Consider the following 18735-nt stretch of genomic DNA (forward strand, 5'->3'; position numbering starts at 1 on the left):
GGATGATTACACCTCACCACCACGTAATTCAAAACACCTCACCACCAAGTTATTCAAAACACCGCACCACCACGTAATTCAAAATACCTCACCACCAAGTAATTCAAAACACCTCACCACCATCAAGCACGCAATAAAAACACCTCACCACCATAAAACACGTAATAAAAACACCTCACCACCACGAAATTCAAAACACCTCACCACCAAGTTATTCAAAACACCGCACCACCACGTAATTCAAAATACCTCACCACCAAGTAATTCAAAACACCTCACCACCATCAAGCACGCAATAAAAACACCTCACAGCCATAACACACGTAATAAAAACACCTCACAGCCATAAAACACGTAATAAAAACACCTCACCACCACGAAATTAAAAACACCTCACAGCCATAAAACACCTAATAAAAACACCACACAGCCATAAAACATGTAATAAAAAACACCTCACCACCACAAAATTAAAAACACCTCACAGCCATAAAACACGTAATAAAATCACCTCACAGCCATAAAACACATAATAAAAACACCACACAGCCATAAAAAACGTAATAAAAACACCTCACCACCACAAAATTAAAAACACCTCACAGCCATAAAACACGTAATAAAAACACCTCACAGCCATAAAACACGTAATAAAAAGCACCTCACAGCCACGAAATTAAAAACACCTCACCACCAACTAATTCAAAAACGCCTCACCACCACGTCATTTAAAAACGCCTCACCACCATAAAACACGTAATAAAAACACCTCACAGCCACGAAATTAAAAACACCTCACCACCAAGTAATTCAAAAACACCTCACCACCACGTCATTTAAAAACGCGTCACCACCAAGTAATTCAAAACACCTCACCACCACATAATTCAAAACACCTCATCACCAACTAATTCAAAACACCTCACCACCACCTAATTAAAACATCTCACCACCACGTAATTATAAATACCTCACCACCACGTAATTCAAAACACCTCACCACCATGTGATTTAAAAACACCTCACAACCATGTGATATTAAAACACCTCACCACCATGTGATTTAAAAATACCTCACCACCACGTGATTCAAAACCACCACAACGTTAGTAAAAACACTTCGCAACCACGGAAACAAAAGTTTGAGGGAGTCGTTAAGTGACAACACAGACACTGCCCAGGTGTGTCGATATATAGATAAATGACTGTACCCGAGTTGCCGTTTTGTCATGTTTAAACCAATCATAATTCAAACAATTATTTTGCACAAATGTATTTGTAATATACGTGATATCACATTTTATAAACAATTGAAGTTGAAAAAAAAAAATTTCCCCAAAGAATTCCCAAAAAAATAAATAAATACCCTTAGGACATACCGACGGGAGAGATATGTTCATACCAGAAGTTTGGTACGATTTCACAAAAGTTTGAGAAAGTAGTTCAGTGACAACACAACACAAGACAACACAACACAACACAGGACAGACGCTGCACAAATATATATATATATATATACACACCTGTATATATACACTTATATACACTGTATATATACACCTGTATATATATATATATATGTACATATATATACACTTATATATATATATAATATTATATATATATATATATATATATATATATATATATATATATATATATATATATATATATATTAACCCTGGTGTTGGTGTAGCGGCTAGGGTGCCGGCTTAGGATCCTAGGATCCTGGGTTCGAATCCCAGTAGATCGCTGAATTAACGCCAGGGGGGTTGACTCAGCCTGTCATCCTTCCGAGGTCGGCTAATTGAGTACCAGTTCACTGGTAATTCCCTGCTTGTCGTTAAAGGCGGCAAAAAGGGTTGGCGTCAGGAAGGGCATCCGGCCGTAAAACATTGCTTCAAAAAGGGGACCGAAAAACAACAACAACCACGGTTCCCGAAAAAGGCCAACCCCCGCTTTGCGGGGAAAAATGGCCTCCAAAGGTGGTTTTATATATAAATATATATATATATATATATATATATATATATATATATATATATATATATATATATATATATATATATATATACACAGTCACATGAAAAAGTAAGTGCACCCCATGTAAAGTTTTTACTTTTTCAACATATTTCAACATACAGCTATTTGATCTTCATTTCAACAATATTGACAGATAAAGGTGATATAATACAACAAATATCATGAAACATTTACATTTTGTCGTCCATTGTATAATTTAAATAATCATAAAGGCAAATTTCGCATGTGGAAAAAGTAAGTACACCCCTACATTTATCACTACTTCAAATACCTAAAATTAGAATCAGGTGCAACAGCTCAGGTGCAAATGATGAGAACATCGTTAGAGAGGATCTTGGAGGAACCTGTCTTATTTAAACCTCAGACATTTCGTTTGGTTTGCTCTTTGTTGTTGAAGTGTGCGGCGAATCCATGCCTAGATCAAAAGAGCTCTCTGAGGCCTTCAGAAAGAAGGTTATAGATGCCTACGAGTCTGGGAAGGGATTTAAAAAGATCAAACAATTTGAAATCAATCATTCGACTGTCTGGAAGATCATCTACAAGTGGAGAAGATTCCAAACAACTGCCAACATTTCAGGCCAGGCCGCCCCAGCAAGTTCAGCCCGAGAGCAGACCGCAAGATGCTGAAAGAAGTCTCTAAGAACCCCAGAATGTCATCACGGGACCTACAGGTAGCTCTTGCCACTGTTGATGTCAAAGTACACGAGTCTACCATTAGAAAGAGGCTGCACAAATTTGATCTACATGGGAGGTGTGCCAGGGGGAAACCTTTGCTGTCCAGAAAGAACATCAGGGCAAGACTAAAGTTTCCAGACCAGCACTTCTGGAACAATGTGCTCTGGACAGATGAGTCAAAGGTGGAGCTATTTGGCCACAGTACCAGAAGACTTGTTTGGCGAAATTCAAAGACAGCATTTCACCACAAGAACCTGATACGAACTGTAAAGCATGGTGGTGGAAATATTATGGTTTGGGGCAGCTTTGCTGCATCAGTGCCTGGGCAGCTCACCATCATGTAATCCACTATGAATTCTTCATTGTACCAGAGGGTGCTTGAGGATAATGTGAGGCCATATGGCGGAAAGATGAAGCTCAACCAAAGGTGGACCTTGCAACATGACAATGACCCTAAACATACCAGTAAATACACCAAGGAATGGCTGAAAAGAAAGAAATGGATTGTTCTGGAATGGCCAAGTCAAAGCCCGGATCTAAATCCCATCGAGACGTTGTGGGGGGATTTGAAACGAGCTGTGCATGCAAGAAACCCCTCAAACATCGCACAGCTGAAAGAATTCTGCATGGAGGAGTGGGCAAAAATTTCTCCCAGTCGATGTCAGAGACTGGTAGACAGTTATAAGAAATGCCTCCTTGAGGTTGTTTCTGCCAAAGGGGGCAACACCACCTATTAGAGCCAAGGGTGTACTTACTTTTTCCACATGCGAAATTTGCATTTATGTTTATTTAAATTATACAATGGACTACAAAATGTAAATGTTCCATGATATTTGTTATATTATATCACCTTTATCTATCAATATTGTTGAAATGAAGATCAAATAGCTGTACGTTGAAATATGTTGAAAAAGTCAAAACTTTACATGGGGTGTACTTACTTTTTCATGTGACTGTATATACAGCTCATTTCCCTGCTTTGTGGAGAGATTGGTGAAGGTATTTGGGAAATCTCTTGACCAATCACCCTGGCCAATCTCATCCCACAAAGGAGCGAGATAGTTCCAGGACTGGTCGGACAGCCAGCTTAACAGGACAAGGGGATTAACCCCCCCTTGCTAACGGGAGTGCCGTCCCCCGGATCCACAATAATATATATATATATATATATATATATATATATATATATATATATATATATATATATATATATATATATATATATATATATATATATATATATGTCGGATTGGGACTTAGAACTTGGGACTCAGAAGACTCAGAGAAAGGAGCAACGGATATATTTATTAGAACTCGTTACACAAGCTTGCGGAAAGCAGGATGTCGCAGGAGGCTCACACAAAATGACCAACACTACAACAAGATGCTCTGAAATAATTCGATTTAAACTTGCTTTATATAAAGAATATAGGGTGTGGCTTTAGCTCACAAGATACAGAGAAAGAATGGGCTCATTGGTCCTCCCACCATAGTCCCATCCTGTTGTTCAGTTAGTTAAAGGAAGTTCATCCAAGGCCACTCATAGGTTAGCTCAGATAAGGAGATGGTCAGCAATATGTGGCAACATGTTTACAACTTTCTGTATAGAGACCTTGGTTGGGAAAGTACAAAGGGAGGGGACACTCATAAATGTGTCAGCCCACAGGATATTGGTAAAGTCATGTGGGAGGCTGAGAGATAGCAGCTGCAACCAAGGCCAAAGAGGGGAACTAAGAGATTATGCCATCACAGGGCAAGAGCTCACAAGCACAGAACTCCTTATTAGGATATTATACATCCTCAATGCACAAGAAAGGACTAAGTATTATAAAAGAGTACAGCAATCAGTCAAAACAAAACATATAATTGGTTATACTTGGTAATTGGTAAAGCAGCAAGAATTAACAAAGGGGGAGGGGCATAACAGCTCCCTACATACCGCCCTTTTGGATCTAAGATACAACGTTATCTACGAGCCAATCAAAGGCCTTTATTTCAAACAAAGCAGAAACAAAACAAATCAGGAAAGTCATTCAACATATCACGCGAAGGCAGCCCAGTGAGCATGTAGTACCCAAAGCACTCCACATCGCACCCAGCAGGATGATTCGCGTTTGTATGTGAGTATGCAATGTAAGTCCGTAAAAGCAGGGTGATCAAATGGCATGTAAAATCCTCCGAGAGTATTGAAATAGACAGTGTAAAAGGTTCACTAAACATACCACGCGAATGCAGCCCAGTGAGCATGTCCCGTACCCAAAGTACCACACATCGCACTCAGCAGGATGATCCGCGGGTATGTGGGTGTATGCGGGTGTATGTGGGTGTATGATGTAAGTCAGGTGTAGATGGGTGTATGATGTGAGACCGTAGAGGCATGAAGATCGAATAGCGTGTCAGATCCACAACGAAGACCTCTGGTTCCGCCGGGGTCCACACCCAGGAGGATCTCCCGACCCACCCTTCGACCACAGAGGTGCGGCCAGGACTCCCCCCCGACTGGAGCTCGCCCAGGCTTCCCCAGGTGAAATCCTTGTAGATCTTCAGCACTCAATCGATATTCATGTTCATGAGGTCTCTTTTATGCTGGTGATCTGGGGAAGCCACAATGTCATCAGTATCAGGTGGCTTAAACCTATGGCCAAAAAACAAAGCATAACGGTCCAAAGGAGGGAGAGAAACTTCCTTTGGGTCAAAGTCGAGGTCGTCCGAGGCGATGCTGCTTCCACCGCCGTCATCCATGGACGAATCTTCCATGGACGAATCTTCAAAAGATTCGGAACTCAAAGTATCTCCAATGTTGGGTTCCTCACCATCCAGGCTTGGGTTTGCAGTTGGGTCCAAGTCCAGGATTGGGTCAGTGACGGTTGACTCACTGGGAGCTTGTGAGACATAAAGGTGAGCCCGTGAAACATAAAGAGGCAAAGCCTGCATTGAGACATAATCATCAGTCGGGGACCCTTGCAAGTGGCCCACATCATCATCAGTAACATTATTCTCAGGTGGCGTAGGCCTGCAGCGCAGGCGGCCAGCAACAGTCATAGCCTTACACATCGAGAAAAACTGAGAGGTCTGCCTTAGGAACTCGTTGGCATCTGCATGCGACATGTTGGGGTCCAGAGTAATCGGCGTCCTGGCAGCCTGGAATGCTCTGAGGTCCGCAACTGTGTAATCAAAATCATTATCAGTAATATCAACAATGGAAGAACAATCTTCGGAAGCGGAGATCTCATTGTCGCGGCCCAGTGACTCGTTCGAGTCGTCGTTCCGGGGTCCGCGATCTGCAGTCACGTTGACGGCCGGAGTGTCATCTGGACCCACGGTCAGCTTGTCGGTCATCACCATGGCCTTCTCTGGTGTCGTCTTCAGTGTCCATCCTGTGGTAAACTTTCTCACACACGCAAGGACTAAAGCCTTGATTAGTACACAACAAACCACGATTCCAAGGACTATTGCCAAGGCGGTCAATATCCACTTTACTATCGTCCCTGTCCATCCTTTGAACCAGTCAGTAAGCCACTGGTGGGAGGCTTCCCGCTCCATTCGATCCTTTGTCAGTATATGAGCACTTTCCCTTAACCTTATAATAGCAGCACTGACCCCCTGTGAAGGATCAGGAATAAAAGTACAACATCTACCCTCAATTATCCCACATACCCCTCCTCGTTCTGCCAGTAGCATATCTAACACAACCCTATTTTGCATAACCATTGTACGCAGGTGGACAACCGTGTCCAACATTTCGTCATGTGCTGTAGCGGTGTCGTTGGCCACCTGTTCTAAGATTAACGCAATTTTGTCAATGCGGTAACTGCTCATGACCGTCCCAGCCCATGGGAAGAAGAAACCAACGGCCTTCTCCCAATCAGCGCCGTGTAAGGTGGTGGTGTCGTCGTCGTGCCAATAGGTGCTTCGTTGTGTCCTTATGAGTGCAGGGGTATTATGCAAGTGTTGTCGCATTTCCATTTCTGGGAAAACTGATCCTAAATAGCAAATTCCTCCCCAATTATCAGGTAAATACGGGTAAGCTTTGTTCCCGCATACGAACATGGTCCCGTGTGGAGCCACTAAATGGGTGGTCATGCAAGTGCGAAGGTCTGGGATAGTGTTTGTTCCGTTTTCCCCTTCCCATGCCAACTGGAGGTGTGTGAGGTTATGTAAGGGCGAACTTGTAACATTCACTAACAGCCTGTGTTTCCCTTTCCTAGGGTCCGCGAGGAGGGTATCTCTACACACGGATTTACCTACCATTATTTGGCCCTTTCCTTCTAAACAGAGGGCCCCCCTCGCCGGCTTGACCCAAACAGGCGCCGGACGTTCCTCAAAGTGTCGGGACTGGATGGGGGGGGGGAGTACTGGAAAACTCGTTTACACGCGGTTCCGTCAGAACCTTGGCTTGTCAGGGTTGTACTAAGGCATTTGGTGTCTAGTGGCTTCGAGCACAAATCATTGAGTGATAGGGGTAACACTACCATTGGTATTCCTGCTGTGCTGGTGTGGGGAAGGTGCATACACATCCAACACCGTGTCCTATTCTGTAATGTGGCCATATGCCGTGCGACCTTCCAGTATGTGTTCTCCTCTGGCTCCCTTCTTACTTCCTGGGCAGGCGGGGTTTTAATGACATAGGCGGCGCAACTAGGTCGGACGTAGGGTTCAGTTCCATTTGGGATTAATGTGCGAGGGGGCCATATTCCACATTCAAGAATCATTGTTGTATCCGGGCCAATGGGGGTATAATGCAATAAGAGGGTAGTATTCTCAATGCCCTCGCCCCATCGATATCCTGGGGCATATCGACTGCTTATGTGCCCAGTGTATGTTCCATTTTCCACTTTCCTAACCTTAGTCAGGACTAGGCGTGGTCTTGTCATGCGTGCCTGTGGTGTCTTATTGTGTACCACTATAGCTTCCACCCATCTTACAGATAACCACTTAAAGCGTGTTTCCAAGTTACAGCAATTCACCGCTACTTTGTCTCCCCATCGAGCCGTTATATACTTGACGGGGTAGAGGGGAAACGCTGAATAGTTGTCGTGTCCTGGGTACTTGGGGAGGTCCTTTCTCGATAGCTCGAAATTCAAGAGCCTATCTTTGGCAGGGGGTTTGAGGCAGCTACCCAGAATTCCCATCACCATGACCGTCATCGCCGCCCTTAGGAGACTGTAGTGCCCTAGTCGGTGTATTGTCTTCAGCAGTGTGAGGTGCGGTGTCTTCAGCAGTGTGAGGTGCGGTGTCTTGTGTAGCTTGTGGTGCGGGAATGGACAACTTACAATGGGTGGCGTGGATCCACGAAGGTTTACCCTCGCAGAAGACTGCCGTCGGTGTGGTCAGTAGCACCTGGAATGGTCCCTTCCACCGTGGCTCCAAAGCAGCTTTGCGGGTGAAGTGCTTTACGAGCACCCAGTCGCCGGCTTGGAAGTCGTGGATGGCGTGGCCTATTGGTTCAGGCAGTGCCTCTCGCACTCGAGCATGGATGCTGCGTGCCACATTGGACAAGCCTATGCAAAATCTCAAAAGCATGTCATCCATCACTGGCAAAGCAAGGGTGGACATGTCCGTTGGTGCTGAAACGGGCAAGCTCATAGGTCGTCCCATTAATATTTCGTGGGGGGAAAGGCCCGTAGTGCGACCCGGGGTGGAACGGATGCTCATTAATGCAAGCGGGAGAGCTTCCGGCCACCTCAAGCCTGTGTCTGCGCAAAGTTTCGCTAGTTTATTCTTTAAAGTCTTATTCGTTCGTTCCACAAGTCCCGATGACTGTGGGTGGTAAACGCAATGGAAGGACTGTTTAACGCCCAATGCCTTCAGGATGCCCTTAACCACCAGCGCCGTGAAATGGCCCCCTTGATCCGACGAGATTATCTGGGGAATGCCAAATCTGCACATAAAATCCCGCACGAGGCGCTTCGCTACTGTCGGGGCATCGGACTTGACGTATGGGTAGGCTTCGACCCATTTGGTGAACATATCTACGATTACCAACACATAGCGAAACGACATGCTTGGTTCCAATTCTGTAAAATCGAACTCGATAGTTGCGAACGGCCCACTTGGCGGGGGCCGTCCCCCGTCATGTGCATGTCTCGGCGGCGCCCCTCTATTGTGTTGCTGGCAGACCACGCACGATCGGCACACGTCGGATACAATCCGTGACAGTCCTGGCGCTGCCCAAGTGTAGTTTATCTGTCCCATCACCCCCCTCTGGCACACATGACCATTCTGATGTGCCATGCATGCCAGCCAAGGCAGTAAGGCCTGGGGTGCTATAGGTTTCTCGTCAAGGGTCCATATTTCTCCTGGCCCAGGGCGTATCGCCCCTCGTTTGAGCCAGTCCTCGTGTTCGGCCGTCGATGCAGCGTTCTGCAAGTTTATGATATCGTCCTTAGTTGGTGTGGCGGGTGGTCCCGCAGTCGGTATGTCAGCAATCTGTGCGGATATCTTCTTTGCTCGTGTCACCATCGGCATGTTGCGTTCTATCTGTTGGTTGGCGGCCTTTCCTGCCGCCTCGTCCGCCCTTGCATTGCCCCGGGCAACGTCAGTATCCGCCCTTTGGTGGCCACGACATTTAATGACCGCGATAGCACGGGGAAGTAAAATGCTTCGGAGGAGCCCTTCTACTAACGCGCCATTCTTTATCACTGAACCGACAGATGTGAGAAAACCTCTCATCTTCCAGATGGCCCCTTTATCATGGACTACGCCATGAGCGTAGGCCGAATCTGTGTAAATGTTGACGGCAAGGCCTTCCGCCAAGCTGCACGCTCTGGTCAAGGCGCACAGCTCCGCCTGCTGTGCGGAAAATGTAGGTGGAAGACGCCCGCTTTCCACCGTTTCGCTATCCGAGCACACGGCGTACCCAGACAACAGGGACCCGTCCCATGCGCGCCTAGCCGATCCATCGACATAATATGTACAGTCGGGGTATTCTAGGGGATTGTCCTTTAAATCCGATCGCACCGTGGAGACTAGCTGTACAACGTCGGCGCACACGTGGGGTTCACCCTCCTCAGGGGTGGGCATCAGTGAGGCTGGGTTGAGTGTCGTGCAATGTTCGATCTTGATGTTGGCTGCAGTGATCAGTGCGGATTCGTATTGCATTAATCTAGTGTTAGACAAATGCTGTGTGCTTCGCTGTAACAACAGCGAAGTGACGCAATGCGGTACCCGTAGCGTTACTGGGTGTCCCATAACGATGTCCGCTGTTCTTTCTACTGCGTACCTGGCCGCTGCCACGGCTTGCAGGCACACCGGAAACCCTCGTTCGACCGGGTCTAGCTTTTTACTAAAGTAGGCCACCGGCCGCTCCTTATCCCCATGGGTCTGTGTCAAAACTGACTGGGCGAAACCTCCCACGGCGTGAGTGTAAAGGGTAAATGGTTTCGCATAATCCGGGAGTCCTAATGACGGTGCCGTAACCAACGCCTTCTTCAGCCCTTCGAAACATCGCCTCAATTCATCCGTCCATACCAATTCGTCCGGGGCGTTTGATTTGGTCGCCTCGTACAGTGGCTTAGCCAGCAGCGCAAAATCAAGTATCCAAGTGCGGCAATATCCCGTCATACCTAGGAAGCACAGCATTTGCCGTTGCGAGCGTGGGCGAGGTATCTCCATGATAGCGGTCACCCGTCCAGCATCCAATTCTCGTTTTCCATGCGAAATGGCGTGTCCCAAGTAAGTTACAACTTTCCGCACAAATTGAAGTTTTGGTCTGCCTACTTTGTGGCCTTTGGCCGCCAAGGCCTTTAATAGGGCCATGGAATCCATTTCGCACGCCTCCTTAGAAGGGGAGCAAATCAACAAATCGTCAACGTATTGCAACAACACTGACCCTCCCGTCAATTCCACATCCGCCAGGTCACGGTGTAGCGCCCGGGAAAACAGAGTGGGGCTATCTGAAAACCCCTGAGGTAGTACTGTCCAAGTATACTGTCGCCCCCTATGGGTGAAAGCGAACAAGTATTGTGACTCAGCCGCGATGGGCACAGAGAAGAACGCAGAACAAAGGTCGATAACTGTGAAGTATGTTGCGTCCGGCGGGATTGACATCATAAGGGTTTCTCCATTTGGAACTAGTGGGTGTATGCCCTGTATCACCTTGTTCACCTCCCTTAAATCCTGTACAAACCTCCATTTGTCTTTCGTCGGCTTTTTTACTGGCAAAATTGGTGTATTACACGGGCTGTTAGTTTCCACGATAATTTTCTGTTCCACCAGGGATTGAATTACTGGTGCTATACCTACGTCGGCCTCAGGTCGTAGCTTATACTGTTTTACGTTTGGCAAGCGCATCCCCGGCTGCACTGATATCACTAGAGGTTCGGCGTCTCGCATCCGTCCAACCTCATCATCGCTCTGAGGCCATAAATTGTCTGGCACCTCCGCTAGGAGGTAATCTGACTCACCCGGGTCCGTTAGCACTGCCCTCATGGCATAGGTGCCCTTAGGAGGCAACTCTGCTTCTTCGAACACTCCCTCCCTTCGTTGTGGTTTCATGTCAATTGAGAACCCTTCACCATTTTGGAGCCGTTTCAAAGTCCAGCGGCCCCTTTTACACCGATAACCTTGTAAGGGAACTTCTCGTAACCTTCCCACCATCCAACCTACACTTTCCGGCGGCCACCCCTTGGCAGTAGTGAGGGTAACATGGGCGGCCGCTCCTTCGGGGTATTGGGTCAACGCACGCTGACTCGAGGTTAGGACTGCCTCGATACCTATCCCCTCACGGCCGATCCATATCCGTGATAAATGTAGAGGCGTGCGCTCGCCCAACTTTTCCTTAACCTTCTCTCGATAATCCTCGTCCTCGCCCTTTGCATCATAATACGCAGTGCAATGGGGTGGATTATCCTTTAAGTTTTTTATCGAAATTTGGTGCAGTTGTAGCCAATCTCGCAGAACTGGACTGTCCAAACACACATTATCTATGATATGCATCCAAGTAGCCAGAGCCCCTTCATCCAAGCGCCACCAATACGCGGTGGGGCCGGGCCGAGACAATGCCATCATTAACAAGTCGCGTTTAGATTCCGCGACGTCTACGAAGACTCCCTCCTCTGTACATGAGATTTGACAGCCCAATCGGCACAGTAAGTCCCGTCCCAACAAATTTGTCGGGGCGGTTGTGGTCTTCAAGAAAGCATGTTTAGCCTCCAGCGGGCCGCATGTTACTCGCACTTCCTCCGAAATAGGAAGCGCTTGGGGTAAACCCGAAACGCCCAGTATTTGAATGTTCCTCGCCGTGGGGCGCAAAGATGGCAATTGCCCCTTGTTAATTGTGCTGCGAGTCGCCCCCGTATCGACGAGAAATTCTAATTGTCGTCCCTCCACGTCCAATGTCAAGGTCGGTTCCTCTGCCGGTGTCATGGTCAAAAGAGGACACTACTTGGGCGACCCGCCAGCGTCCCGTCAATAGGCTCCTCTATTGTATTGGGGCGGAAACCCTTTACGAGCACTTGGGCAATCACGTCTCCAGTGTCCCATTTGCTTGCAATAAAAGCACGGTTCCTGCGGAACCGGTGGTGCGGAGGGCATAGGTCGTCCCTCTACAGCGCCCCTTCCGCCCAGCCGGCGGTCTGGCGGCCCCCACTGTGACTGGTTTACTGGATGCCATTGTGGCGGACCCCGAGGCGGGGCCCAGTTCCCCCTTTGTCCATTCTGCATCCCACTATTGGGGGGTGGTCCAGGGGTTTGGAGAAGGGGTCTTGGTGGGTACCAAATTTGGGGAGGGGGCCCTGGTACGGTCCAAGTTTGAGGGTTTTGAGGAGGAGGAGGAAGAGGGGGTGGTATTGTCCATTGTTGTTTTATCTCGTCCATATTAATTCGTCCAAGGTCTTGGTCAGTACAACCCTCGCAGTCATTACCTTCGTGGTGGATCCACTCTCCGTTGGGGAATTGGCCCCTATAGAAAGGACAACCACTCCTCCCGTGGTCCTCATAACCTCGGACAGGCCCCCACTTTTGGCACTGTTCGCGTATGTGGCTCTGACTCTGATCCCCCTTTTTATTTTGATTAAATTGAGCCCGTTTCTCCTGGACAAACATTTGCAATATTTCCTCCTTAATATCCTTCTTCTCCTCTAAGGAGGAGCCCGGGCATTGTTCCAGCTTGTCGCATAACTCGTTGGTTGTCATTCCCTTCCAACCGAAGAGGACGGACTGTACCTGTTTCTTTAATGCCGGCCGAAGCCCCTCGATTAGATATTGATTTACCAATGGTTGGGGTAGCCCTCCCAGCTGCATCGGACCCAGTCCTCCCCAGCGCGCGATGGCCTTTTCCAACCTTTCCCGGTAATCTCCAATTGATTCTCCTGCCTTTTGTTTTATGGCCCCGATCTTTCCCCAATCCGGACCTCCTGCTGGCAACAGCGCCAACGCGATGGCATCTAGCAGCCGGACCTTCAGGTCCTCCCATTGCGCTGGTGTTATCTGGGGGTTTGCACCCACCGCCCTTGGGTCTTCCATCGGCCACTGTGCTCTTTGTCTAGCCCTATCCCATACCTTAGGTGGGAGCACGGATACTCCCATATGGGTTATGTCTCGATAGTCGCAATCGCCAACTAAAAACCAATTCGACATGGTTGGCACTATCTGTCGTGGGTCCTCGATAAGCAAATGTTGAATCCTTTCCCGCATTACTGTCAAAGCGGATTCTTTCCATGGTACCCTTTCTCGAACCCCCTGACCTTGAGCATTAACTCCAATAACTTGTAAGGGGCATAATGTTTTCCTTCCTGTTATTTCCTGACATTCCAATGGGGTAGTTTGTGAGGTCTCGTTCCCATTACAGCCTACCAGTGAGGGGTATAACCCATCCTGTCCTATCGGTGGCGGGAACCCTGCGATGTCGGTCCCGTTATCTATCCCGTTAGCCCCGAGCTGTGCAAACGGGTTTCCCTGGCTCGGATGGTTCTGGGGTAACTGGGGCGCGATGGTAGCGGGGTTGCAGGGAGGTGGTGGCGGGAGCGCAGAAAGGATAGGTGGTGCCTGAAACCCCGGGACAGGGCTTAGGTCTGGGGCTGGGGAGGGTAGATTGGTTACTACCTCCCCTACCGCGGGGTCTGGGTTTTCAACGAGCGGCATCAGTCGCGCGTTGGCCTGCCTTTCTATTTCTTTAATCGCTTCATCCTGCTTTTTATTCGCCTGTTTCCTCAGGCCCTTGAGGTTTGATACCTCACCGGCCAAGCTGGCCTGTATCGACCTTGCGTGTCGCTTCATCGCTTCTTCCTTCCACCAACCAAAGACTTTCCAATAGTCAGGCGGGAAGTGTTTCGTATCCTGTTCCAACTTTTCTAATGCCCCATACAACACGTCCAATTTTTCCAGCGCAAAAGACCCTCCTTCGGGCCACGATTCACCTAGATCCTTAGTCAGCGCAACCCATGACTTCCCTGGTCTCGCAGCATCATAGCCATACCTCCGAAACATGAAAAATGCTGGGGTATTTCTAAGCGGTTCACCTGCCTTTACAGTCTTATTACCCCTCCTGTTCCCCATCCTAGGAAAATTTAGTTTACCGACGTAGCCTTGTACCCGTGAGGATCGCCCGCCTCGCGAGGTACGGCCGTCTACCTAACTCTTGAGAGACTCGTAGCCTTGTACCCGTGAGGTTCGCCCGCCTCGCGAGGTACAGCCATCTACCTACTCTCCTGAGAGGCTCGCCCGCCTACACAGCCGTCTAACCTACCCTTACTGTACTCTCCTGGCGTCCTACGCCCTTATGATACTTCTAACCTTACTTATAATTCCAACGTCTCCCGGGTAGGCCTCGGATCGGGACGCCGCCCTTATCCTTACCCACACAACCCAGAGATCTATTACCCCTTACCTTCAGGCGCCCAACGTCGGGCACTTCCCCTTACGTAACGTTACCCTAACGAGTCCATAAACAGTCAGTTGCTCCGGGACCCAAGCGGTCCGTATTTAAATTTAGGTTCGTGGATCAGGTTCGAGCAGGGAACGGGACAAACGGCACCCGAGCAAGAGAGTGGGTTACAATTTGGGCTGACCCCCAGGCTATAAAAAAACAACAAAAGAAAACCACAGCTCACCTGACCCGGATCAATTGCCAGCTGGTCTCACCACTCACTTGCCTGGGACCGCGTCCCGGACTGCACAGACTGATCCCACCGCTGCCACCACTTGTCGGATTGGGACTTAGAACTTGGGACTCAGAAGACTCAGAGAAAGGAGCAACGGATATATTTATTAGAACTCGTTACACAAGCTTGCGGAAAGCAGGATGTCACAGGAGGCTCACACAAAATGACCAACACTACAACAAGATGCTCTGAAATAATTCGATTTAAACTTGCTTTATATAAAGAATATAGGGTGTGGCTTTAGCTCACAAGATACAGAGAAAGAATGGGCTCATTGGTCCTCCCACCATAGTCCCATCCTGTTGTTCAGTTAGTTAAAGGAAGTTCATCCAAGGCCACTCATAGGTTAGCTCAGATAAGGAGATGGTCAGCAATATGTGGCAACATGTTTACAACTTTCTGTATAGAGACCTTGGTTGGGAAAGTACAAAGGGAGGGGACACTCATAAATGTGTCAGCCCACAGGATATTGGTAAAGTCATGTGGGAGGCTGAGAGATAGCAGCTGCAACCAAGGCCAAAGAGGGGAACGAAGAGATTATGCCATCACAGGGCAAGAGCTCACAAGCACAGAACTCCTTATTAGGATATTATACATCCTCAATGCACAAGAAAGGACTAAGTATTATAAAAGAGTACAGCAATCAGTCAAAACAAAACATATAATTGGTTATACTTGGTAATTGGTAAAGCAGCAAGAATTAACAAAGGGGGAGGGGCATAACAGCTCCCTACATATATATATATATATATATATATATAGACTGCTCCATCTGCCCCATTTGTTTAAACCACATTAATACAGGTAGCCCTGGTGTTGGGCAAGCGGCTAGGGTGAGGGCTTAGGATCCTAGGATCCTGGGTTTGAATCCCGGTCAATCGCTGAATTAACGCCAGGGGGTTGACTCAGCCTGTCATCCTTCCGAGGTCGGCAAATTGAGTACCAGTTCACTGGTAATTCCCTGGTTGTCGTAAAAAGGCGACAAAAAGGGTTGGCGTCAGGAAGGGCATCCGGCCGTAAAACATTGCTTCAAAAAGGGGACCAAAAAACAACAACAACCACGGTCCCTGAAAAAGGCCAACCCCCGCTTGTGGGGAAAAATGGCCTCTAAAGGTGGTTATAATACAGGTAGTAAGATTGACAAATACAAGTAGCTCTGGCATGTGTGAGTATGAGTGTATATGGGATAACGAGTGTATATGGGATAACGAGTGATTCCGCAGGGCCCTTGGACTTGTGCTGTTAAGTGCATACCCCTTGTTTTGGCCGGTGACCTCTATGTTCTATCCATTAATTTGTACACAGCATCTGGCTGCTGTTTGCCACAAGGGTGGTCAGGAATTTTGAATTTGCCCAGGATGCATGTGACATTTGCCTCCTCTTTCTTAAGGATGTGTGGGATCTTTAATACCGTATCCAACAACTAATGCGAGCAGATGGACACCCAGCTTCTATCTAGATTCTAAACAAAGAAACAACCCCTGACTGCTAGATGACTTTTGTTGTTCTTCTCTCAGCTCATGCAATTGTGTTGCACAAATATGTTGCTGGGCTAGTAATTCAAACGTGTGGTGTTGGAATGAGGACATAACGCACATTAGAAGAGTCAACTTCCTTTCTTGCATCTACTCTTGCTTGTATTAAAAAATCATTTCAGTTAAGTCATTAACTGTATTATTTAATATTGTTATTATTATTAATTTAATTTATTTAATATTATTATTTATTATTAATATTTTATTATTATTATTAATTAATATAATAATAATTATTAATAATTATTAATTAATTATTTTATTAATATAATTATTAATAATATATAATAATAATAATTAATTCTTATTGATTTAATATAATATTTAGGTATTATTATTTAATACTAGCAGAAGTACCCGGCATTGCCGGGCGGGGGATGGGAGGGGAACGGGGGGGAGGGGAGAAGAGGGGGAGGGGAGAGGGGATAAGAGGGGGAGGGGGAGAGGGGAGAAGAGGGGGGAGGGGGAGGGGGAGGGGGAGAGGGGAAAAGAGGGGGGGTGGGGAGTGGGAGGGGGAGAGGGGAGAAGAGGGGGGGGGATGGGGAGGGGGAGGGATTGGAGGGGGAAGGGGGTGGGAGGGGGGAGGAGGAGGAGGGTGGGAGGGGGGAGGGGAGCGGCGGGGAACGGGGGGGAGGGGATGAGAGGGGGGAGGGGAGAAGAGGGGGGAGGGGGGAGGGGGAGTGGGAGGGGAGGGGGAGGGTGAGGGGAGGGGGGAGGGGGAGGGGGAGGGTGAGGGGAGGGGGGAGGGGAGGGATGGGAGGGGGGGAGGAGTGGGGGGAGGGGAGGGAGGAGAGGGGGGAGGAGAGGGAGGGGGAGGAGGGGGAGGGGGAGGGGCAGGGGGGAGGGGGGAGGGGGTGGGGAAGGGGTAGGGCAGAAAGGAAGGGGTAGGGGGAAAGGGAGGAGCATGGGGTAAAGGGAGGGGGAGGGGAGGGGGAGGGGGATGGGGAAGGGGTGGGGCAGAAAGGAAGGGGTAGGGGGGAAAGGGAGGGGCATGGGGGAAAGGGAGGGGGGCATGGGGGAAAGGGAGGGGGAGGGGGAGGGGGTGGGGAAGGGGTAGGGCAGAAAGGAAGGGGTAGGGGGGAAAGGGAGGAGCATGGGGGAAAGGGAGGGGGAGGGGAGGGGGGAGGGGGATGGGGAAGGGGTAGGGCGGAAAGGAAGGGGTAGGGGGGAAAGGGAGGGCATGGGGGAAAGGGAGGGGGAGGGGAAGGGAGGGGAGGGGAGGGGAAAGGGGAGGGGGGAGGGGAGGGGAAAGGGGAGGGGGGAAGGGGAGAGGTTAGGGTGGAGGGGGAAGGGAGGGGGAAGGGTAGGGGGAGGGGAGGGGGGAAAGGGAGGGGAGCGGGAGGGAGGGGGAGGAGGGAAGGGGAGGGGAGGGATATTGATGGTTACTGGCAATTGATCACATCCACAAATGACGTAATCCACACAATTTATGTACTTTACATAACGTTAATAGGAATACATGGCCGTGTAGATGGGAAATACAGTTTGTTTGAAATAAATCACAAATATCAGATGAAAGTGAAAAAAAACCTGTGTGGTGTGAATGGCAATGTTCCTCGCTGAAATGTGAAAAAACTGAATTACGTGTGAACGCATAACTGTAAGATTATGGCGGCAAAGTTGGAACATCACGTGATCGCTCTGAGCGAATCAGCGCGCTGCTCTGCCATTCCGGTCATAATATTCCTCGCTGAAATGCGCTGAGGTAAAAAATATGGTTTAAAAATATGATGAAATAAATTTTTAGGTCGACCATGTTCGTACCAGGCTCAATGGCCATGTTTGTGCCAAATATCAAGTTCGTGAGCCTCTCCGTTTAGGAGTCTATCGGTAACATTACACACACACAAACTGTGTTTTATATATATATAGATTTGAATGAATATCTGAATGGACATGGGGTGTAAAATGTCATCCTTCATGCCTCTGGACAGTTTGGCCATGCACGTGTGGCTGACAGCGACCGGTTGCAGACTGCCGAGGTGGAATATCAGATGGTGCCTGAAGAACCTCAAATCGGAGACGAACCATGGCCGTGTCTCGGTGCAGTGGACATCGTACGAGACACCGGCATGCTCTTTGTTTCGAATGCAGAGGTGCTGCGTCTCCCCACGTGCCAGCATCTTCAATTCGAAGTCCGGGCTTGGGATCGAATGTCAGGTGTCCGTGCAAATGCCAGCCTTAAAGTGGTCTTACAAGGACAAGGTAAGGATCCCATATATTGTATTGACTTTTCCACAGCCCTTTGTTACCTCTGCCACCAATTGTGGATGGAGGTTATGTTTTCACCCCTGTCCGTTTGTTTGTTTGTGAACAAAATATCTCAAAAAGTTGTGGACGGATTCGGACGAAATTTGGCTGAGATGTAGCGTATGTGACAA

General features: G+C 48.3%; 1 protein-coding gene across 1 annotated transcript in view; it reads left to right on the forward strand.

Moving 5' to 3' along the window:
- Positions 1-18735, forward strand: part of LOC137424946 (proto-oncogene tyrosine-protein kinase receptor Ret) — a 172083-nt gene that overhangs the window by 71770 nt on the left and 81578 nt on the right. The window contains exon 7 of the mRNA XM_078775263.1: positions 18289-18559. Within this exon, the coding sequence (XP_078631389.1) occupies positions 18289-18559 (271 nt within the window). The remainder of the gene's footprint in view (positions 1-18288; positions 18560-18735) is intronic.

This window comes from Myxine glutinosa, chromosome 4 (assembly GCF_964187855.1).
Source record: "Myxine glutinosa chromosome 4, kmMyxGlut1.1, whole genome shotgun sequence".
Taxonomy (NCBI): Eukaryota; Metazoa; Chordata; class Myxini; order Myxiniformes; family Myxinidae; genus Myxine; species Myxine glutinosa.